The sequence below is a fragment of the Pelecanus crispus genome, chromosome 9 (assembly GCF_030463565.1).
Source record: "Pelecanus crispus isolate bPelCri1 chromosome 9, bPelCri1.pri, whole genome shotgun sequence".
Classification (NCBI taxonomy): domain Eukaryota; kingdom Metazoa; phylum Chordata; class Aves; order Pelecaniformes; family Pelecanidae; genus Pelecanus; species Pelecanus crispus.
The window spans coordinates 33135788-33160433 of NC_134651.1; the positions used below are offsets into that span (position 1 = coordinate 33135788).

The following is a 24646-nucleotide window of genomic DNA, read 5'->3' on the forward strand; positions in this document are numbered from 1 at the left end:
TGTCCTTGAGTCATGACCTTGTGCTGCCCCTCCGCTGACAGCTCCCAGGCTGCTGCGGTTTGGGCTTGTGCAGGTTCTCTTCAGGGTCCTGGCCTGCGTGGTGTCTGACACGTGCTCCTTGGCTTCTGACACATGCTCCTTGGCTTCCTCAGCACACTTTAAGGGGCATAGATGAACCAAAGCCTTTAGAAATAAGCCTACAGAACAGTACTGGCACCCCAAATGTGGCAATAAAGTCAGTCTTTTCCTGCAGCTCTGCTTTGTATTACTCTGGCCTACAGCTTTTCTTTGGGAGTGTGTGATAGTGGAAGCAGACAGACATGAGACTTCTGCCGGGTGTTCCAGAACCATCCTTCCTTGCTGTAGTTAGCATAAGGAGTATTTGAGTTGAACATGTGGTTCATCTTACCCAATTTCAGGACTTTGGCATCTAGTCCAAGATACCCCACAGAGAGATAAGAATTAGGTCTCATTCCCTCTCTACTAACCAGAGAGGGCTAGAGAGTGGGTTTAAACAAGGCCACGAAGCGTTAGTTGCTGTGAAAGGGTAAATCTTGCACTGACAAAATGCCAAGGTACTTGAATGCGTTCCTTATCCCATGTTTCTTACTGCATGAGCAATTTTTGGCTTGGATTGGGGTTCTTCATGGAGTCTAGATTCCTTTTTTCTGTTTGTGAATTTTCCTGTGCATGGTATGAACTCTCTTGTGCTTTGATTACCTTCTTCTTTTAACTTCTTTCTGCCCTGTCCTTTCTCCTCCTGTCCAAGCTTTGTGACTGTAAATTCCTCCAGAACTATGGGGTCATTGAGTTTAAGATCTATTGCCAACATCCAATTTCCCTTTCCTGAGAGTGAGAATTTAAAATTTTAAAATTCAAAATTAAAATTTTCCAGCCACCATCTCCCCACATGGATATTTCAGAAAACTAATTTTTGTCAGAGTATTGTTACTATCAGGTTTAAACAACGTAGGTGTCAACAGTCTTTAATGACTGAGCTGTTAACTATGGATATGCTGGTGGTATTCCCCTCTCTGCTTAGTGACAAGAGCAGGATTGCTGCTGTAGGAGGACGTAGGTCCTGATGATGCAGGAGGTCTCTTCTCTCCTGTTTTCCTGAGATGCAGCACTGTCAGATGCTGTCACAACAAATTCCTGCTGCAACTCCTCTGAGCATTACTTCTGAAGGAACACGAGAAGGTGGTGGGTGTTCTTTATTTTTCCATGTAATACTCCTGAATAGTCCAAGTGTTGCTTAGCTTGCTGCTATGCTCTAAATGGAGTTATCTCAGGTCTTTCATATATCTCTTGAGTGTTTCAATACACATTCCGTCACTCAGTTCAGTGTCAGTTTGGTGGATTGCATGAATTTGTGTACATCAATTTCTCATAGCTGCTAGTATGCATCAAGGCCCCTTTTATCCTGTTGACGTGATTATTTCAGAGACATGAAGGCTATTCCATGCTCATCACATTGTAATTGAGATCTTTGTTACTTGGTGGCTGTCCTCCTTCTAGCAAATGTATGTCTAGACTGTCTGTGCTTCTTTGCAAAATCTCAGTCAGTTTCTCTTCCAGACCTGAGTCCAGCTTTGACATCTATGAGTCCTGAAAAATGCCCTCAGAAGGGCAGCTGCCTTTGCTGCCTGTGTTGTGCTACCCCATCCCACCTTCCGCACTCTTGAAGTCATTCTGATGGAGAAGAAGCCGGAGAAGATGTTGGTGTTTTCTCTGAGGCAATGGCAGTCTTGTCTTTACTGGTTAGACTCAGTAGTGCAGTGTACCAAGGCTATGGTCCCTGGTTGATGTGCTTTTGTTAAATCAAGCTGTGCTGACCGTGTAACATGCAGGTCTGATCTGCTATGAAAATGAAAACCTCTCTCTAGATGAGTCAGGGCTAAACTTGTCATGTCATCAGCTGATTACCTCTCAGTATTACCTGCTCATTTGTATGCGGCTTTTGCAGTGTCATACACTCAGGGTTATAGCTCATCAGCCTGTGTATCTGTAAGGCACCTTGTACTTCATCTCATTTATGTGAAACAAGTTTCCTTTTTTATCTCTTGCCAGTTAAATTATCCTGAGGTGTCTCTGCTCTGAGCCCAGTTAAAGGGTTTTCTGTCCAATGCCATCAGGAGGCTTGATGGGACTTGAACTATGTTGGCTGTGATAGTGGAGGCAAAACTGAGCTGAGAGAAAAGTACAACTGTGTGACTTGTATTAATACAAGTGTGTTGATAAAAGAAATAGAAAAGAATGGGATGAATAGAGCAGCTACCATCTGTTTGAATTGTGCTCTGACTTTATTTTGATCAAGTCACTAGGTAGCCAAGGAGAGGGGGTAAACGGCACGTTAACGATACGGGCAGATGCTGGTAAACTGTGGTGACTGAGCACAGTGAGGGCAGCGAAGGAACACAAAAGGCTTGGCAAGGGGAGAGTAGGCATAAGGAGCTAGCGTGGCCAGCAGAGTCCCCTTGGCAAAGGGCACATGCAGACATCTGCGGGAGATCAGCTGAGGCACAGCCAAGGAGAAGCCGGTGGCACTTGAGAAGCAGGAGTGTAGAAGGGAACCACTGAGATAATAGGCAAAAAAATTAGTCTGAAGTTTGCAGTGTAATTGGCTGGAAAACCCCCGTTGCACATTGTACTGTGCAGGCATCATTGCCTTATTAGCTGTTGCTAGATAACTGTGATCAAGCGTCCACGTTCATTTGCTCTTAGGTTGGCCTGCAGTGTCTGAGAGCAGTGGAAGTGGAATGGTACTGACAGAACTGCAGGTTCGGCCTGGGCTGGGCAGCAATGTTTTTGAGTAGCTCTGTCCTCCTTGACTGTGCTTCTGACCTGTGAGGAGAGGTTTGGGTATCGCCTGTTCTCTGGGAGCCCTGGCACTTGGGATTTTACCCTCCTATCTCATCTGCTTGGGGAAACAGGAGAGCGAGGTTAGAGACACTGCAGCACTTTTAAACTCAGGCTTTTATTCTGAGTGGCACTATTTTCACAGTGGAACAAGGTGGGATGGAGGGTGGCAGTGCTTCTCTCTGGCTCCACGTTAGCCATTTGCAGTTTGGGTCTTAGGACGTGCTTGGTACTAATTTTTTGAGCCTGTGGTTTGCAAGCTAAGGTTAAAGCATTGGTTCAGATTTTAAGGCAGACAGATCAGCTTCAGGCATTGGCAGAGAGCTGAATGGACAGAATGATAGATGGACTAACATGCTCTTGGAGCTTTTGAACTAGTTACAGACTAAATTTTATCATCATATTTCAGCATATTTTGTGTAAATCATCATGTTCTCTCACTGATAAGAAGTCTTGGTGGAAGAGATCTTGGAAGTCTTGAGCTCAGCCATCTGCTCAAAGTGGGGCTGTTGCCAGCATTACGTGAGATCAGCTGTGGCTTTGGCTGAGCCTTAACCACCTTTAAGATGGAATGCAGGAGTAGCTCAGGAGTGCTCTTGCAGCTGCATAGCCTGATGTTAGAATCATAGAATCATTTAGGTTGGAAAAGACCCTTAAGATCAAGTCCAGCCGTAAACCTAATACTGCCAAGTCCACCACTAAACCATGTCCTTAAGCGCCACATCTACGCATCTTTTAAATACCTCCAGAGTTGGTAACTCAACCACTTTCCTGAAGTTGCCACACCCTAGCTCCCAACTTAACATGTGTGTGTTGCCGTAGGACCAAGTCCTGCTTTTTGCCCAGGGAGAAAGATAGTGGATGCAAGGAGCATCCATGAAGCGCTTGTCCTCCTGTGTGGGTGAACCATGATGGTCATCCCTTTGTTCTTTGTAGTGGGGATTGTGTACTAAATGTACAGCTCCCCCATGTGACAGAGCCTCTGCATGACCATCTCTGGGAGTGCTTAGGTATAGAGGAAGACAGTTTGGGCAACTGCCACCCCAGGCTAGTGTCTAAAGGTACAGCCTGGTACTAAACAGGCAAGAATCTGGAAACAGAAAAAACCTCAGTACTGTATGTTAGCCTGTAATGATGCAGAAGGTTAAACCTTGCTTCTCACACAGCTCCGGCTGCACTGCTCCGAAGGATTTTGCGTTTGGCTGTGCTGAAATTTAGTCCCAGGGAGATTAAATTACTCTTCTTCATCGTTCATATCGATCCCCTGTTGCTGGCTGTGGATGACAAATGGACTTCCCACTCCTTCCAGCTCTAGTTGCTCTGGGAGGTATATTGTAGCTTGGTTAATCTTTTCCCTTTTGGGAGGAAGTGTATAAAAGCAGTGGGGGAGAATCCTGGCTACACAGGCTGGGATATGCTGCTGTATCTGGTAGCAAAGCAGAAGGTTGTTTTGGAGGTCAAAGCCTTAGCTGATTAATGGCTGTTATGAGTGTGGCCTTTTGTGGCAGCTTGAACTGGAGAGGGATGTTCTGAGGTTGAGCACCTCTGAAGGAAGAGGACGGTGGATAAGATGCTTTGGTATGGAGAGTCTTCCCTGTTGCAGCAAGTCTTTGTCTCCTCCCCCAAGAAATGCTGGTGTGCTTGCAGACTGAGAGTGCTTGGCTGCTGGGTTTTGTTGGCTTGGCTTGCCAAGGAGGTGGGTGGCTGTTTCATCTCGCTGTTTATGAGCCTCCACCCTGGACTGTCCATTGGCAAATACCAGCCTGATTGTGATGCTGCAGACCTTGGAGAGATTCTTCTACAAACCTGGGGAAAATGGATGGCTGAGGAAACGCTGGTATTAGCTCTCTTCAGTCACAGGTCTGTTGGGTACAAGAGAACAAGCACAGCAGCAGGATGTTACAAATGTCCGGACAATAGGAGACTGGAGATTGTATTTACTGTATACCAGGGAATGCATGCCTTGACCAAGGATTCCTTTCCTGTGTGGGCTGAAAACAGAAAGCTTTTCTGTGGTTGGAATATTCATACGTTTGCTCTCTTATGTAGGCCTTGATGTGTGATAAGGGTTGAGCTCACCCTGCCTGGTTGATTCTTAATATATTTCAGTAAAATCTCAGTCATACATGGGACCTGAATCCATCAGAGAACCAGGAACTGCTTTTGTGGGGGTCTCTCAAATAAGGTTGTCCAATAACCCAAATACTGACATAGTTGGTGTTTGAGAATTTAGGGCTAAGTAGGTGAAATGGGTATTAGCATTAACATCTAAGCTGTGATAGCTCACAGATAGGAGCACTGAGAACCAGAGTAGAAGGCTGGATTGATGATTGGGACTGGGGTGGAGATACCTTCTTCCCTGGGCTGCCAGAAGGGATTTAACTCAGGGTGGTTAGAGACAGTGATCCAGTTCCCATGTGCATCACAGAAACAAGGCCAAGTTTAATGCAGGTGCGTTTTGGGTTGTTTTTTTTTTTTTTTCCAGTTTTAACAGAGAAGCTAAAGACTAAAATTGTCCTGGGCTTGTAGTCCAACTCTATTTTCCCTTTTGGCCAGGAGAAAACTGAGGTGTGTTAACCAGGAAGCCAGCATGTTAAATTGGTGTCACCTGAAGATGAGGGAAAGGCAGTTGCAGGAAAACAGCAGTATATTGACCTGTTCCTTCTTTCCTTGGCCTTTAACCATTACCCATCTCTTTCTTTCTCTCCTTTGCTGCCTTCTGTGATGCTTGGATATGCAGAGCGGCAAGGGCTTTTGGAGAATATCTTTCGCAAAACCATCCCGAAGGTAGAAACGGCTCAGGTAAGAGAATTTACATACCTTGTTCATATATGTGTGTGCATGCACCTATTTATTAATAGGCCTTAGAATAAAAATGCATTTATTTATCATATAAAGGGTTAGTATGAGATCTCAGCAGCAGAGAGGCAGGAGGAGTCACCCTCTAGATCTGTGAAGCCCTTGAGGAGAAAAGGCAGTTTGGCGACTCAAGGTGGGCTGTGGGGACAAGTTCAGTGTTAGTGGACAAGTGCCCTGTCATAAATTCACCCCTAGAGCTGATGTCCTCGGAAGAAGTTTCAGGTGGGAAGTGAAAGACTGCACTGCACAAGGCTTCTGCACTGGTTTGTCACTCCTAGGCCTTGCTTTCACTGGAGAATAAAAAAAGGTGAGTTATAGTATGTTAACTGACAGGCTTAGTGTATGTGCAGCAATCTGTCTTTGTTGGCAAAGGTGACCTCTGGATTTATTCCCAGGGTTTGCTTCAACAGGGGTTAAAATGAGATTTGCCTTGTCTAGTTGAGGACACTGGCACATGCCAGCTAACGTGTTAATTTTTTAGATGCAGATATTGTCCCTGTCAGCTTATGATGAGTTCTGCTTGATGGGCAAGAGAACGCAAGAGAAACTCACTTGACTTCTAACAGGGCTGTGTCTTCTCTGTGAGGAAAGAAAACATTTTGCAGACAATAAATTCACTACAAAACCTATAGAAAATCCTGTGGAATCCACAGAAAATCTGTGTGAACAAGTAGCAGATTGTTCTGTAGCATTGAACTGGTTTGCAGGGGATAAAGTTATTAAATAGAACATAATGCAGAGTGATGTTATCATTTTATGTAAACTACATCTGTGTGTTTAAATCTCTACAGGCAGGACTTGCTAAAAGAGCAAGCCCAATCACACTAGTCTTTGACAGCAGCTGAATGAGTCCCTGCCTTTTATCTTGGATCTCTTCTGATGACCTTCAAGTTGTCCTTGGCTGAGATTGTGCTAACTTTGTGAATGGAAGGGCTTTAAAACAATGTACCGCAGTTTTCTTTAATTTTTTTTCAGGCATGAGAAACTCCAGTGACACATTACTTACAATATTTGGTCTAAGAACATCCCATGGTGGTAGGAAGGGAAAGGTAGAAAAAGGCTGGGGTTTAATGCAGCTGAGATGAAGCATCTGTGAGGCAGAGGGAAGGAAGGGAGGGGTTGGACAGACAGTGCAGAGACAGGCCAGGCAGGTCTGAGGAGGCTTCCCAGAACAGCAAAAGCATCGTTTATCATGGCCATTTTTGCAGCTGCTTCTGTCAGCTGGAGTCTTTGCTGGTCCTTTTCTGCAGTCCCCAATCCCCGTTTCCAACAGGGAGAAACGTTGTCTCCTGCTCACTTTGTAGTGCCCTCGCAGTACTTGTGGGGTCACATTCAGGCCAGGGAGAGAATCTCTGATGGAGATGAGGGGAAATGGCAGATCTGTTCAGGTGCCTGAGACCTGGGGAGCCCTGGTCAAAGCTAAGGAGTAGGAGTCTCTCTGATGTGCACTTAAAAAGCTGTTGTTTTGCTCAGTCCTATGGGTGCTCCTAGTTGCTCGTTCCTCTCTCTGACTGTAGATAAGGAGAACACAGAAATGGAACCGATGTGACTCTTGGATAATGCGCCACTGTCAGGCTCCCCAGACCAGTGGTTAAGCTCTCTCCGTGCTTGCAACACTCCAGGGAAGCCTTCTTATACCCATTGCCCCCTTGGTGTGTCAGGCTTGAGGTCATATTTGAATCCAAGCAAATTTAGTTGCTGCAGATAAGAATCAAGCAGCAAGAGGTACACATGGATATACCACAATCCTTATGGGATCCTTAAATATTGACTTGGAAATAAATAAAGTTCCCTAGAAATTACTCTAAATGTTTATAGAAGAAGGAAAAAAAGAATCATCATTTTTTAAGTCATCTTTTGAAATTCTGCAGTGTATAATTTCACACAGTCTGTAACATTTCTATATAAATAACCATAGTAGGAAGGTTGCTATCGTATAAAAATGTTGAGAGTAGAAAATTTGGCTCTCTTGTTTGTCCCAGTAGTCCAATAACAGAGAAGTCAACTCTTTCCTTCCTGCAGAAATTCTGTATGTCTCAGTATCGCTTTTGCAAGTTTCTGAATGCTTTACCTTTGGCTCAGCAGAGCGCTTAAGCTGTATGATTAGCTTTCATCCAATGACTCCAGTGAAACAAATGTAGGGCCTCTTCTACATAAGTTGGAGATGTAGCACATATATAGAAGTATCTGAATCTGCTCCAACTCATCAGCTTGGCTGAAGAGAACAGGGAGAGGCAGTGTTATGGCTGTACAAGCCCACCAGTATCCTGTAGTTAAATTCCTACTTGCATGTGTTGGTGGCTTAGGTCCAGAAAGCTCAGCACACTGAAGAATTGAGTCCTCGGTGCACGTGTGTGTCTGTTCATAGCACTCTGAGCTTGCACCACGAGTGTCTTTTCCCTGGTGGGATAGGCCTGCTTTCCGCTGTAATAACCCCAGCTGTACATGTGAATGCCCCCTGCACTGCCAGCAGACCGCAGCTGTGATTAGGGCTCTAGCCTAAATGTGAATGGAAGGAGGCAGGCCTTGACTTCAGTAGTTTATAGTCCAGACAAAAAAGGTTTAAGAAAGGTTTAAAGTAATTGATGAATGCAGTGAGGGAAAAAGGTCTTTGAGGAGCAGGAAAGTGGCAGACATCAGTGGGACAGTGGAAGCCTAAATGGAGAGGCGAAGGGCAGGATCCGCCTCTTCTGCAGATCCAGGAGATAGAACCCTCCTCTCTCCTTGCAGAGGACAATCCTCGTGCAGGAAATGAGGTGGGCGTGAATATCTGGGATGCCAGTTCTTTTGCTGCTTTACCTGCTAGTTCAACTCCTTGTCAGAAGGGTGGAGCTCTGTAACTCCCCAGGCAGACACAGGAGACCCACCATCTGGATGGAGATGCCAAGTGTGCAGAGACTGCCCCAACTCACTCAATTTCTCCTGCACTTTATTGTCTGAGGATTGTCCATTTTGGTTTGACTTTTTTTATCTTTAGAGTCCCTGGATTCCGAGGAAAGGAGGTGGTATAATGGCTTTTGCATTCCACCTCTTACTTCGCATTCCACAACTGATCAAAGAGTTTATTCTTTGGTGGTAACTTTTACACCCCAGAATCTATTTCTAGTAGCTCCTCTGGAGAGCTTGTGTGTATGTGTGTGGCAGAATGGCTTTGAGAAATTCGGGGGTGGTAATGAAGCACTACAGAGGGATTGTATATCAGCAGGATGGGCCAGCTGCCATGTCCGAGCATTTTAATGAGGGGTGAGTTATTTGCAAGGCTGTGTTTACCTTCTCTGTTCAATAAAATTGCAGTCAGTCCATGCTCTGCTTCCTCCATTAGGACAGTGGGTGCATCAGCAGGAGGTAAAGAGAATTGCAGGATACTGCGGGGTGTACATATAGTGAGAAAAAGATGAGGGAGAGTATATGTTGTTGGTTACAACTTCTGATTCTTCCTGATGTGAGGCCTGAGAACTTTATGGCTCAGAAATACTGTGTGATTATCCCTATGCAACTCTTCGATGTCTTATTCTGGGGAAGGCTCTTCCAGGTGACTGGAGAGGTAGATTTACCTCTTCTCCTCTGTTGCTTGGCTCAGAGTGCACTGACCTTGTTCTGCGAGGTTACAGCAGTGATGATGGCAATACAGATTTTTCTTCTCTTTGCTTCTGTTTTGGAACAGGGAAGCTGCCTGGTGACGGGGTGTGAGCTGCTGGCAGAGGATGAAGGGATTGTCCCCTTGGGATCACTCAGATTTTTTTCTCCTGATCTCTGAGATATTCTGAGGAATTCAAAAAAAGGGAGGGTTGGACTCTGCTGCAGCTGGCAGGACACAGATCTGTTAAAGGAGCTGGTGCTGAGGCAGTAGTGCATCTCCTGCTCTCTTCCTGCCTCTGTTCATTGCTGGTTTATTCACACAGGCTGAAGGTCTGGGAATGTTCCCAAGAGCAGCACTCTCCTATGTTCAGCGTTCATTCTGACTGCAAGGCTGTTGCCAGAGTCTTTGCTGACTCTTGTAGCTTTCTGGTACTTTCCAAAGACTTTCCATCTTGTCTATGTCATGGTTTTTAGTGTAGGAGTGGGTGTCCCTTGGGACAGACCTAGAAGAAAGACAGGGAAAAGGACTGAAATGTGAAATGGAAGTGTAAAAAGGTTGCAGAGAGCAAACCATAGAAGAAATTATCACTCAGAGTCTCACTGGAGCTGATAGGATAAGGAGTTTTGGACATTCCCAGAGTCCCCTTCTTCCAGCTTAGGTGTCAGAGGCCCCACACTGAGATACTTAGATTTTTTTATCTCCACATACTTGAACTGTGAGAGGAAAAAGATACCCAGGGCATGGGGCAGTGAAATTAAAAAAGACAGCAAGTGGAGCATTTGAGAAACTTCCTCCTCTCTGAGGGAGTAGTTATGCATCCCAGCGAGATGGGATTCAGACACAAGGATCCTTTGCTGAGGAAGGGAAGGGGGTTATGCTGGGTTTTTTCCTGATACTTCTATATCAGGCAGTTTCTGTTTTGCTTGGTTGGGTTATTTGGAGGGCAGCTACTGCTGCTGCTGGAGTGCTGGGGCTATTGCTGTAGGATGCAGGTCTGCCTGCTGCAGGCTGGCTGCTCTGGGCAAGCTGCATGTGAAAGGCTCTGGAAACAAGAGAGGGGGAAAGATCCCAGCAAGTATAAGGTGTGCTTGGTGCTGCAGAGATGATGGGCCTTGGGCCAGAGCTGCCTAGAAGGTCTTGACCCAAATTCGCTGTGGTTATTGCAGAAACAGCATGGCTACTCTGACTAGTTTGCATCAGTACAAACCAAAGGGTGTAGTTACCTGAAACTGGAAGAAGCTTCTTTTTAAGCTCAAAAGAAGTCATCTTTGCTTCTTTCCTTTGTTTTTGCATGGCATTTCAGCCATCAGTGAAAACACTGAGTGTGTAAGGAGAAGAGGGCACCTGTGAGCTTCCCCAAGCCAAATAGCAACGGGCAGTGGTGGCAGGAGAAAAATGTGTTTGCTGAGACTACTGTGCCACGTGCAGAGACTGCACTGAAGCAACCACCTCTATTTGCACCCTGGGCTTCTGCCACTTCAGAAGAGAGGGTGTGAGTGTGTGTGGAGGGCAGCAGCCATACAACAGAGGAGGTTCCTGACACTGCCAGGAACTGATATGGGGCTTGAGAAACTCCAGTGTGAGGCTTTACAGGTGCTTCAGTCCAAGCAAGTTACCTGCAAGCTGTGTTTTTTATGAAGCCATGAAGTAAGGCTGCAGCTATACAGTGCTGTAAGAGGGACCTTCAATTTGCCAATGTTCAGACTGTGGTGCTGCCAGTGGAGCCTGATTCAGGGTAAGCACCGAGTCCGCCTTTGTCCCTAGAGGATGTTTCCCCGTCCCCAGGATGGACCCCAGCAGCACATCTGGCCCAGCTCTCTCACTGCATCCCTGTGCTGACATGGTGTGGCTGGCCTTGAGCAATGAAGGTGACCTTTCTAGAAAGAGCCCGTGCTCTGGAGGGGTTTGTAGGCAGCCCGAGTTCAGGGCAGAGCAGGGGCATGAAATCTCATCTCTGAGGGTTTCAGGCTGTGTCGAGGATCAACCAGCACAGATATGGTGTGGATGTATCCTAAAACTTGCCATGGAATATATTGTTTGTTTATAAAGTGAATAAAAACATAGGTCATGGCGTTACCATAGAAATACTAAGGCTGGTGGTGGAGCTGCCACTTGCTCCTTTGGGTCGTGTCTCACAGTAACAATTTCATCTATGCACATTAACGTTCCCAGCCAGACTAAAAGGTTACTCGTCTATGAGGCACAATGTTGACAGCATCTTCAGTTTGTTTGTTTTCTAGGCCCATTTCAGCGCAGAAGACTAATTGGAACCATTTTGTTATAGTTAAGTGACCTTCTGTTTTCTTAGAGCAGCTCCCTTACTAAAGCGGCCCTTGCCTTTTCTCTGTGGCTTTGCAGAGAAGCATGTGACATTCCTTCCTCAGGAGCGGTAGGATCAGGGTGCCCAATAAAGTCACGGTGGGGTTGGCTTCGTTAGGGTTCAGGTAATCCCATAGCAAACGTTGTGCATGACATTTGCTCACTTGACTCTCAAGCTACGGCACGGCTGAAATTCCACTGTGGCCTGTTTTTTAATTGCTGTATCTCCATTTTTATCTCCCTGCATCATGCTTCAATATTTTGAACAAATTTCCTGGTTTTTACCATGCCTATTTCTTGACTACATTTCAACCCTGCAGACCAGCGAGGTCGGCTGCCAGCCTGTCTCTGGAGGCAGGAGCCCTGTGCTAGCAGGGTCATGTTGCAGTATGTTAGCGCTGGGAAGGACAGAGCTGACATGGTAGGGAGCTTTGCATGATGGCTCTGGTGCACATTCAGAGAGGGAGCAGAGGAGAACAGGACCTGACAGCCTCTTAGCACACCTGAGGGGCAGTGGCAAACATACTGGACGTCTCAGAACTGAAATTGCAAGAGAAACTGCTCAGCTGTGCTGTTTGAAAAGATGTTACTGTTTTTGCAATGCCCTGGGCTTTAGCCAGTGCATCCGTCTGCTCTCCTCATTAAGGGTATCACCTGGACTCCTACTGGTGTAAAATAAAAAAAAGCATTGACTTAATTCCTCCTCCTACGAACAATGCTGCAAGTCCATATACTGTAAACCTAAAATCTTCCCATTCATCTTCAGTGGCTGAGACAGTTCTTTCATTTAAGCTGATACCATAAACATCAGGTCCAGAGAGGTCCAGCTGAGGTGGAACAGGGAAGAGAGAACTGTTTCTCTGAAATGTATTTTTCTGAGATGATGGATGGTTTTTTTATAGGGTTTATCTGGATTCCTCTTTGCCACTTTGCTTCTGATGCTGGAGCTGAGGTTTTAAATCTAAGGTGCTTTAATCATCAGTTTGGCTGCTAAATACAGTAATAAATTTGGGACTTTTTTTTTAAGCTTCTGTCTATGTCTTGTGGCTATATTCTGCCTTGATTTATAAACTTCTCATCCCATGGGGTTACAAGGCAGTCTGCATGAGATACAAGTTTGGCTTGGTGAGTTCCTCCACTGTTGTGAATGGGCATCAGTCAGCTGAGGCTTATCCCAGCAGTTACCTCCTCTCAAGAAACATTGTGACAGCAAAAGAAAATGTGAAAGTCCTTTCACGGTTACTTACCTCAGTCTGAGCAAGTGCTCAAGTTAGAGTTACTGAATGAGAAAAAATGTATTGTAAGTATCTAATAGTAATAAGTGCCTAATTACCAGGAACTACACGTGCCAAGAACGTGGATTCTTTCTTTCCCAAGATACTGCAAATTAACTAGTACAGATTAGCATTGCTGTTGGAGGTCATGTCTTTGGTGATACACATACCCTAACAACTGTGTTGGGCAGCGCTGAGTGGAAGGTGAAGAAGGAAATATCAGAGAAGCAAGTGAAGCCAATGAGACATGTTCAAGTAAATAACAAGAGGGGTGGGAAGGGGATTGGCCCTCAGGACTGGGCTGTCAAGCACCCAGGCTCTGGACAGGCTGTTAGACTTAGCCCAGGAAGACAGGGAAGTGACGAAAATATGATTTGGATGTTTCTGTTACCAATAGACACATGATTTACAGATCAAGCACATTGATCCTCTTCCCTTCATCTTGCTGTTAAGTATTTCAGGCACAATGAATCCACGTAGAGCACAAATCTAGATGAAGAGAAATCTGTTTGAGGAACCTGATTTGTCTGCTCAAGGTAGCTTTGCAGCTGTGTGAGACAAAGGTGTTGCTGATGAAAGTAAGTGGGAGAGCAGAGTTGTTACCAGGTCAGCTTCATCGGAGTGGCTGGAGAGGAGGGCACTGTGCCAGGCTTTCCGTGTCACGCTGTCCTGGGCTGGTGTGGCAGTTTGATGGAGCAGCTGGTTGTGGGAGAGGTGGCAAGAGCAATGTGAAAATGAAATGAAACGGAGCGGCAGTAACCAGGCAGAGGGTGTTAACAGCAGTCTGCTTCAGCTGACTCTTAGAAGGCAATTCCAGTTATTGCTGAAGTCCCCTGTTACTGTTTCTTGGTTCTCTTCACTGAACATCCTTGTGGCTCAGATTTAATTCAGCATTGATTTCTGGACCAGCTTGACTTCTTTTCTAGCAGAAGCAAACTATTAACCTAAAATGCCATAGTGGAAGCAGGTGCAGTGCTTTGGGCACCTGAATCCAGTTCACTGCAAGCACAGGCAAGGGAACTGGTCACTGGTAACATCTCCAGGCTGCTGGTGTAGGTGAACACATGGGTGAGCGAATGCTAGCGCAGACTTGCTTCCTGAAATGGTGCAGGTTTGTTTCTAGAAGCCACTATTTCATTACGATGGGTGTTTTGAATCTCTTTTTCTTCCATACTAATTTTTTTCTGTAGATAAATTATTTATTAATTACAAGTCTTGAATAAAGCTTCACATTCCCTTGCAAATGAAGTTGCTTCGCCAATGTGTAGTTACTGAAGGTGCTAAACTAAATGAAAAGAAATAATTATCCAATTGTTTGACAAAGTGAAAGCATATTGGTGTGGTGGCAGGCCTTTGTAGTGTAGACCATGAATACTCCTAGATAAGTACAAATGAAAACACCTTGAGTAAGGGACGAGTAAGGTAGGAAGAAAGGACTATCCTCACATTTTGCATGCTAGATCAGACAGGTAGTTTATGCCAAATATATCTGGTCAAGAATTGTAACCCTGCCATGATTTCAGTAAAAAATTTACTCTTGAAACCAGTCATGTCCCACTTACAGGTCTGTAAATGTTATGGGGCTGAGCAGACCTCAATGCTTATAAAACAGAGACTGGAAATGGTCTCTCTGCACTTGTGATCATCAGCATTTTCAGACATACTATACTTTGGGCACTTCATTTTTCCATTTACACACAGATACCAGAGTTAAGAAATTCTCGGATCTCTTGAATTGTGGTGCTGTCAGTGCGTGGGCAAAGGTGCACAATCCCGTGTGTTTGCTCTAATGAGGCTATACGGCTTCCATAGAAGTATTCATTTCAGGAGGAACAGGGCAGCTGTCAGCCACTATTTTGTGGTGTCTTAAGAAATATGTAGTGTCATTGTGCCCACACAGATTAGTAAGCTTGACAATTTGAGATGAGTACTTAGAACTGGCCTTTGGTTTTAATTTAAAAAATGGTGGGCTTGGCACTGTTAGCCAGCACAGATCTTGGCAGATCTTGAAGAGTCATTTGGTGGTGTTTTCCCAAGACATGCCCACTCTAGAGCACAGTTAGTCTTGGAACTGGAGAGAGTCTGAGTTGCTGTAGAACGGATGTGGTGTCCTGCTGCCTTTTGAGGGTTGACAAGTGGCTGGAGAGACTTTGGAGCCTGTGAACGCTTTCTGCACTGGTTGGTCCATGACATCGTATCCTGCAGCTGGTAGGACTCAGTGGACAAGCTGTTGAATGACAGCTGGTGGAGCAGTTTCTTCCACTTGAAAGGCTTGCAATTGTTCTGGTGATGGCCCTTGTAGTCCATCGGGCCCTCCTCCTGGAGGGAGGTTAGATGTCCATGCTGTCTCTGTGCAGGAGACCATGGGTGAAGTAGACCGCTGCCTGCCTTCCATATTTTACCTGGACAGTATCAGTGAGGTGCATGATTCCTCACTACACGTAGGCATGTGGTTTGGACTTCATGTGAAGGCTGGAAAGACAGCATCAGCTATAGATTCAAGAGGTATAGCTCTTTCTTTAGGACTCCTACAGGCTGCTTCTCCTGGTCAGCTCAAGGAGTCACACAGCTGCCAGCTACAGTACCTGGAGACTGTGAGGTAGGTCTCACTAGGAGACAAGTGAAATGAACCTGAGTTGTGTCAGCCTGAACGATCCTGACAGTCAGTTCTTGAGCAGAGTGGCTAGAGATGTATTTATCTCCTAGTGGTGCTGGAGGAAGTTGTATCTCAAGCAGAAAAATGAGATAAGGGTGACATACTGTACCAGTACCAGCTAAATTCAGTTCAGTCTTGGCTGCAGACAGAGCAGGGAGAGAGGCCCTTGGCAATGTGAGCGCAATCCAGGATGGGCTTCAGATTCAAAAGCTGAAAGTGTACATCCTCAGCTTGGGAAGGGTCTTTTCAGAGGGGCACAAGAGCATTTCATAAGAAGCAGAATGTGGCAGCAGTGAAAAGTCCATGTTGCACACATACATCAGACTTGTCCTGAGATAGGTCTCTTCCTCCTTTATCTCTTCATGGCCAGCTAGAAGGTTGCCAAGCCTCAGATTGTTGCTGAGTTCTTCCAGGCCATGGCTCAGTAACTAAAGGAAAGATGTTCATTAAATATCTAGTGAAGTAAAGGCTTGGGTTTGCTTTCTGCTTCTGTTTAAAATGCTGCTGTCTGTGCTGGACACTAATGATTTTATTTTTTCGGGGGTAGTAGTCACATGAATAATGCATTCCCTGCTGAGCCTTTTTAACAGTCCCCTAGCTGCTTCCCATCTGAAGGGAAGTGTAAGAGGTAATTAACAGCCACTAGAAAAAAGGATTAGCAGGTGGGTGGGAGCTACTGTTGGGTTCATGCATGGAATTGCCATGGAAATGCTGAGATTTCCTGGCACTTCATCCAGTGCGTGGGCTCCAAAGATAGTTGCACTTATGGGCCTCTCTCCTTTCGATCTTCCTACCCTACAAAGGGAGCGGCTGCATTTTCCTTCAGGACAGCTTCCGCAGGCTGTTCTGTCGCCATCTGCACACCCGATGAAGCCTGCTAACCAGGGGTGCCGCAGAGAGTGGGACACTGTGTTGCAGCTGTCAGCTGAAGTCTTTTTACATTTCTTTCATGTCAAACCAATTGGCAGAAAATCAGGGGGGGAAAAAAACAGACCCTGGTGGTTTTCCCCTTTTCCTTAGCTATAAAAAATAATAACTTGGTCCACAAAACACTCAGGGTTTGTCACTTCTTAGAGAAGTTGGTGCTGGTCCTTGTCCTGCAAACTTGCACCATCTCAGTAGCCTTGTGTGGCTTAAACCCACTGAAGCAGACAGGACTGTGCAGCTGAACAAGGGCTGTTCTGCACGTAAGCATTTTCAGGCTGTGCAATGAGACCTGCATTTGCTTCTAGCCTTGTTTGGTGGCCACGCACACTTAAAATATTGGGCATATTTGTGAGAAATGTCTCTCATTTCAGTACCAGCTCTGGAGGTCTAGAAGGCTATGGGCACACATTCATCTGAAGAGGTTCCTGGGGGAGCCTACCATATCTCTCTCCCTCTTCCCCTTTCTGCAGCAGTAACAAGAGCCTCCTGAATTTGTCAGTGTCTGGGGTGCTTTGGTTTTAAGGAAAGTGTGCCATTTGTTTCAGATCACCTGTTAGCAGACTCCTACGTTGGACAGGAGGACTCCCCTGAGATGCAGCAGGCGGCACAGAACAAGCGCAGGCTCTCTGTCATCTCAGATGGCAAGTTTGAGAGGAGCTTCTCTGAGGAGCAGGCAGAGAAGATGCCAAGCGAGGGACCGAAGCCACGAGTCTACACGATCTCCGGCGAGAGGCCGATGCTGTCGGACCATGAGAATGAAAGTATGGAACTGGTGGTGATGAAGGGGGCTGCCCAAGAGGAATGCCACCACAGCCACCAAGTGCACAGTGCTGGCGGCTCTCATGGTGTTAGCAGGCATTGCAAGGGCTGGCCAGGCAGCCGGCAGGGCTCCAAGGAGTGCCCAAACTGCACCCGGCTGGCTGCCCCCTCCCAGCATTCCTTTGACCTGGAGCAGCATCAATCCAGCGAGACTGGGTGGCACAGAAAAAGGCTGGAGAGGATGTATAGTGTCGATCGAGTGTCTGGTGAGTAAGGATGAGTGCTGGGTGCTGGAAGGACACAAAGGGATTCATCGACACAGGGGTGAAGGGTGATGCCCATCTCATCCCAGCATGGAGGTTTCACTGCCATGTGCCTCGAGTTGGGCCCTGTAGTAGTTCCCCTTCGGCACCTTGCTGGTACCTTCGTGGAAACGGATTGTCGAAGGAGGAGTTTGAAATAAGCTGAGCTCAGTTTGAGGCCAGCTCGTCCAAGCTCTGTTGTCTCTGCTTCTGGCTTGTAGCAGCAGATGACCTGGGTGGTTTACATGACAGCTTCATGTAGCTTAGTGAGGGTGATCTCTGTGGGCTCCCTTTCTGCCGAAGGAAGAGCAAGACAAGAGGGGCTGTGTCAAAGCGCCTACATTTATGCTCATCCAGGAGACAGGACCCTCTCTCCTCTGCCTCATTCTGGGGCTCAGGCAGGTGAAATCTTTGCAGATGTGTCAGGGCGCTCAGTGGGAGCCTCAGCTCAGCTCAAGTACAGTGTTCTGTACTTAGGTGCATCCCCAAAATGCTTGTCTGTGTGGCTGGAAGCAGTTTAGCAGGGTCCCTCGTGTAGTGCTACCTTATGGGCTTTCCATAAATACTAGCAAATAACACAATATTGGACTTTCTTCCCCACTCACTATCCATTTGCTCAATGTTCTCAGGGAATAGGGCTTGTAATTATTCAATTACAGTAAAAAAATCCCAGTTTGTCTTTAAAGACTTAACCATTAATCAAATATATGTCACAATCTATGTGCTTTGAATTATAAGCTAGTATGCAGTCCATCTTTGCCTGTCAGCTGTATATGTGGCTGGCAAACAGTCTGACCTAATTTGTCTTGATTTTTTTTGTTTGTTTGTTTGTAAACACCCATCAAGGCTTTTAGAGCGGAGTGTCCAGTGAGGAAAGGTCGAGGTTTTCTCCTTTAAAAGAAATTGAGTATAACGACAGTGGAGATCAAACTGTACATCTTTCCTGGGTTCATAGTTTTCTAGTAAATATCATAGTGATATTTACTGCAGGTAAAATCACTGAAAGTTTGGGTTCTGGACCATATTTTCATGCCTAGATACTTGAAATTCTGTGACTAAATTAATACATGGCCTAATACTGAATAATAATAATAATAAAAAAAGAACTGATTATCAAATGTGCAGAACACCTACAGTCTCACTAACTCCTGTTCATAGTTTTTAAGCATTGTTCCTCTGTTTGTTCCCTGTGATTTTTGGGCTTCACATCAGACACTACATGTGCAAGTTTAGACTCTACTTAAGTGCAAGAAAAGGAGTGAGAAGAGTTTTTCTGTATGGAAACCTTTTATGGTTTTATGATCATATGTGTTTTACCTCTTAAAAGATGGCTCTGCATATGGTGACACGGCCAGAAAGCTTGTGTGAGGATAGAAAAAGCAAGCCGTTTCAGGAAAGGAGATCACAACCCCAGGGGCTTGGCCTTCTGGAGATCAGGGTGCTGAGTTGAATTGGTAGCAGCCTCATGATGTGTACTGAATTAAGAAAATGAAGATTCCCTGTTCTAGTGCTGATGGATTTATGTTGAAAGCTTTCCTGAACAAATCAAAATTGTACTATGCACTGTGGGACTGAAGCAGGTTACTTGAATACAGAACCAAAGGAAAGCTCCAGATCACTAATGGAAGAGTTCAACTCCTTATAGCTGGAGCTAAACACCTCTGTCGGAAAACGTGTCCTAGCAAATACTATAGAGAGATGCCATGTTCTGTTTCTGGGCCTTGGGATTTATAATATGTATCTTCAATAGGCAGCAGTTTTTGTTAGGGCCAGTTACCAATGTGAAGTGGAGATTTGCCTTTCTGAAGATATATTGGAGTAGTTACTTAAATGGGAACAGAGTTGACAGCACTGAACCTGCAGATGCTTCCATGAGTATTTCATGTTTCGTACAAGCAGACAGCAGCTAACCTTGGTGCTTGTCTCAAGCTTCTGAGTGCTTGCACATGTGGCTGCACAGGCAGCACTGTGCCTCTTGAGACCAAATCCCATAGTAGCACTGGCATCATGGAATGAAAGTTTTCTCAGCTTGGTCTCATTTGCGCTCTCTATCTAAGCAGAGATCTATCTACTCAGAGAAAAACTGAGAATTGAATGGCACAACTGTCTCATGTTGCAAGAAGTATATCTTGGAATGTCCTTCATGCATGGCTAGGAGAGAAAACAGAGCAGGGATGAATGGAGGCGAGAGAGACAGACTAGTTTCCCCAGAGGTTCACTTTAAGGTGCTGCCTTCTCTGTTTGGATTTACATGACACATTATTGCAGCAAACCAACACTCATAGCAGTTAGGCCAGATTGGCATAATTTAATATGGATTTTTATGCTGAGTTTATGATGCCTAACACCATTTCAGAGAAGCACAAGCTGTCGTCTCCTGTGCTGCTCCCAGCATCTGATACAAACACATCCACTCATGGACAGAGGTGCTGAGATTTTCATGCAGCCTGGCAAGAGATGCTGAACGTGGTGGTGGTGTTCCTCCAGTCATACCCAGGCCCATGGTTCCTTGACTATTTCATCACAGTTGATGGTAACAAGAAAGGAGAACAGGATGCTCTGCCTGGCCAAAAATGAGTATGCTACCTGCTCCTGGAAGAAAAATAGCCGTACACATAATCTGGATTTTAATTAGCTGGATGAACTCTGGAGCTGAGCTGTGCTCCCTAGTCCCCAGCTGTGTGCTTCTCTGCTACTGTTCTACCTTTGGCTGGTAAAGAGGTGCCTCTGAAGGGTCACAAATCCTTTATTCTCCATTGAGTACTGTGGGTAGGGGTGTGATATCTTTCCTATGTTGACTCCTGTCTATCAGAAAAGGAGGGGAGGCTTCCAGTGATTGTCCAGGTAAAGCCTCATAAGGTTATTAACTGTTGTTCATAAGCTCTGCTTTGAATCAAAGCTAGTGGCTTAAAAGCTGTAAAATATATTAAGAGATTGTCAGTCCTTTGAGATGTGTAGTCCCTGAGAAGTCTGTACAGAATTGTTGGCTTTAAAGAAATTTGTACAACTTCTCCTCCTTCACAACTTTTGTGGGTTTGAGACTTCAAACAAGTCATTCATTTAGTCTGAGCTGTTTTGCATTTCTTCTCTGTTGTTTGGAGGAGAGCAGACATAGGAACTTCATAATAAGTATTTAGCATACTAGAATGCAGTTTTCATTTAACATACATATTTCCTTAGGGTGCCTTTATACAAGGCTTGACATAAACTGTTAGCTGAGAAGGAGTGCCTGTTACAGCTTTCTATATGATTTCATGGAAGCTTCACTTCAAAGGAAGCCTCCCCAGTGGCATTTAGCATTTTTTGCATCTGTAATTGCGGCCACTTTTTGTACTTTCAGGGAACAGCAGGATCAGTCTGTAGTAGATGATGATCAGTACAAAACATTTGGTAAGATATCTGGTCTGTAGTAATTATGTCTGCATTATGCATGCAGGGTTTGATTGGGTTTTGGCTGATGAAAGTGAAGGAAGAAAAAATACTCTTGACAATGCCAGAATATTAATGACTAAGATACCGTAGTTGCTAATGATCTTAAAACTTGAATGAGTGAAGCAAGACACGTGATCAGCAGCACGTGGCAAGGCATTAAGCAAGGAAGCCACGAACTGGGAGTGAAGCAAGATGAAAAATCAGGTAGCCCAAATCCCAGGGATCCAATCCCCTGAGATCTCGGATGTCTTGTGTCAGTGGATTTTAATACACCTCTGATTCCCTGCCTGCCTGACTTCTCAGTAGGAGCTGCTTCTTGCTCAGATTCCTCCTTCTGGTCACCACCGTCCCACACACATAATTAGTGACTTATTTTGCTGTGTGCTTTTTGTCTTAGTGGTCATTATGTGCAGATGATGCGGTGTCCTAATGCAATGGAATTAGGAAATAATCTGCAGTTGGTTCAGGCAGGACAGTTTACAAACATAGGGGACCAAATAAGAACAAAGTTATCTGCAGATTATATAGCTGATGTGCAGTTTGACTTCTAAAACCAGAAAAACTCATGAAGGTTAACAGGGGCAGGTGTGTGAAGGGTTTATTGAAACTTCAATGGTAGAAAAAGTATGTCTCAGGCTTAGAGTTCTGAAGAGAGGAAGGTGAATGCTCTTCGTCTTCCACGGGAGGCTTTATCAGAAAGAACTGGATGAATGGGACATTTCAAACTAATGATACTAAGGAGAAGGCAGAGGCTGCAAAATGCTTTTAATGAAAAATGTTTCTTTCCCCTGTTTTTTTTCTTGTTCAAATGTCTCTTCTGTAATTCCTGGATTATTCTAATCTTCCATGCTTAGGATAGAGCTTTCATTCTTCATTTAGTAGCCTGATAAACAGGCTTAGCACAAATTTACAAAACACTAAGTGGTAATGTGCATACATATGAGGAGGATGAGACTCCTGTTTAGTACAGGGCAGGATACTGAAGAAAATTACTAAGAGAAAGAGCTTGGAAAGTCTTGCTGTCTGAACAATGTCTCTGCCCACTGGATTCTCAGGTTTTGCTCTCTCTCTTTCAGATGATGTCCCCATACGAACCTGGTTCCCAAAAGAGAACCTCTTCAGTTTTCAAACTGCTACTACAACTATGCAAGCGTAAGTGAAACTGCTGACATAGCTTTTATTGTGTATCTTAAAAGTTTGCAGCCCACTGAAAGCTGTATCTGAGAGCCTGGAGCAATCAAGTTGTATGTTTGACGCCTCAGTCTGGGGGTGAGAGAGAGAGAGAACCTTATTTCTTATTAATTTCTCTTTCTCAATTATTAGTTATCTTTCCTACTACTCCCACTTGTTTTGTTTTACCTTCTTTAACTCCTTCGGCTACCCAGCTCTTCTCTGCTTCCCTTATTTTCTCTGTGACACTGTGCCCTGTCCCTGGCTGCCTCTGCAGAGTGAGGGTCCTGTGGGAGCACCAGCTGAGACCCTCCACCACTTGCTTCTGCTGCAGCCACTGCCCCGAGGGAACGTTACTCCACGTTTGCCCTGCATCCGTCACTCCAGAGGAGTATGTCTCTATAGGATGAGATATAGCCCTACAGCTTCTGTGCTGGTCTGGTCATTTGAAAGGTGTCAGTAAAATCTCTGTAAAGTGTGAATGGGTCTGAGTTAGGAACAGCCTCTCCCTCCACACTCCACTCAGGTTTTGATGCCCCTGGTTGCTGTGCCTTGGGAATAGGCAGTTCTCAAAGGACTGAAGAGAATAAGGGAAGCCTCATTTCCAGGTTGTACCCAGCTTGTTGGGAAATACCATCTTCCTGGTTTCAAGTATTTCCTACCTGGCTGAAAAGCCAAGGCAAGCAATGAGGGAAATGAGATACTGTTCTGCCTTCTAAGGCCCTTCTCCAGCCTTGTCACCTTTTTCCTGTGTCCTTCTTCCAATCTCTGTGTCACCTTCAGCTCTACCGCTCTCTTTATTTCTCCTTGTCTAATCTGGTGTCCTTTTTGTAATCTCTTTCTCTGCCATTTCTTCTTTCCCTCGTCTTTCCCTTCCCAAATCCTGAAAAGAGGCTGGCTGTTGATGTTGGGATAACCCAGACTGGATCAGACCTGTAAGGACTGATGTAGGGAGGGCTGGATCCGGCACTGGGGAGAGGGGTGGCTGCTGAGGTATTGGAAGGGATCTGCATCCCCCAGAAAAAACACTTATCTTCATGCTCTTTCCCTCCAGCTCAACTGGAGGTGTGACCCACCCTCCCAGCATGAGAAACAGCACAGGGGAGGCATGTGCCTGGTGCCAGTCTGCGGAGTCTGGTGCATGGTGGTGGGGTGCTAATCCCACCCTGACAGTGGGATTGAGGAGTCTCCATGGGCTTCTGCTCTCTCTGTATTGTCCTAGCACTGCATCTCTTACCTGACCTCTATGTCCCTGTGTGCCTCCTACTTCAGGGATTGAAAGTCTGGTGGTACCCCAGCTGGTTAACACTCCTGGGCACCAGGCTGACAGGGCCTGTGGGCCGTCCGAGGGCAATTTGACAGATGCTTTGCTCTTTAGAAATGTTGGCTGGTAACAGTGAATGGTATTTTACAGTTCTGATCCGACACACCAACCTATGCACAAAATCAGCACATTTCCTTTACCTTCAGGCACATCCTTTGCTTTCTGAAGTCACCTTTGCGGTGCACAGGTTTATTGCAGGATGGTGGCCCATGGCAGGGCTTACAAGGCTTGGAGCTGTTGAAGGCTAAAGTGAGGTTGGTTTGGGGCATGGTGCCCTAAGGAAACCCTTGAGGAGCACAGCTCCCTTGGTTAACGTAGCTCCCTGGTTAACATTTCTGGAGATTCTGTGCTGCCTCTAGAAATGGCACAGAAACATCTCCAAAAGTTCAGGGCACTTCCCTAAGCTGGCTGGCATGGCTCCCCTAGGTGCCCCGTCCTCCTGGTCTCTGCTCTAGTGTTTTCAGCCCACCGTGCTTGCTTCCTTCATAGACCAGACAGCGTGAGCTGACTTCAAAAGTCTTTGTCACTGTGGGAGAAGGTCTCCCTGCTCCAGAAGCCCATGGTGCTGAGCTTCTGTCGTAGCCTGACGGGCCACATTCAGCTGTCAGTGGTACATCTGCACGTTCTCTGGGTCTATGCAGAGCTTAATTTGCATCCAAGCCACATGCCAATGCTGCCCCAGGGAGGATTTAGCTTGGTCAAGTAGGAGTCTCACCACTGAGAAATGTTTAATTTAAAAAGCAATTTCCTTCCACCTAACAAGAAATATTCCTTCTGGAGTGAAATTCCCTCAGAATGCTGGCCGGGACTGAGCACTAATGAATTCCTCTTCTCTTTCTTTTTCCCTGCGTCTCCTGGAATCTCTAGCATCTCGTAAGTATAATCTTCATGTTTTTTTAATTTCCTTGTCTGTTGGTGTCCTGGATAAACTCTCCTCTCCTCTCCTGTCCATCATATTCACTTGTGCTTCCCCTATGCTAGGGCTGTTTGTTAGCTGGCGAGAGGTTAGATGGCTGCACCTGGTAGGCCTACATGGATCACACTGCAACCATCCTCATCTTCGAAATGGAGACTACAGTTGCTAGCATGCTTTTGTCCCTCTTGATCCTGGTGTACAGAGGTTTTGTGTCTGCAGTCTCCTAGGTCCGTTCCTCCGTAGCAGGGATGATGGCTGCTTGCCCCCAT

At 45.6% G+C, this 24646-nt stretch overlaps 1 protein-coding gene across 5 annotated transcripts in view; it reads left to right on the forward strand.

Annotated features, from left to right (window-relative positions):
- Nucleotides 1–24646, forward strand: part of NSMF (NMDA receptor synaptonuclear signaling and neuronal migration factor) — a 46619-nt gene that overhangs the window by 3163 nt on the left and 18810 nt on the right. For 3 of the 5 annotated variants that reach the window (XM_075716824.1, XM_075716828.1, XM_075716829.1), the window contains exons 2-5: nucleotides 5600–5661; nucleotides 17020–17499; nucleotides 22044–22119; nucleotides 24329–24334. In XM_075716824.1, coding sequence (XP_075572939.1) covers nucleotides 5600–5661; nucleotides 17020–17499; nucleotides 22044–22119; nucleotides 24329–24334 — 624 coding nt within the window. The remainder of the gene's footprint in view (nucleotides 1–5599; nucleotides 5662–17019; nucleotides 17500–22043; nucleotides 22120–24328; nucleotides 24335–24646) is intronic. The other 2 variants (XM_075716827.1, XM_075716825.1) reach the window with 1 other exon arrangement.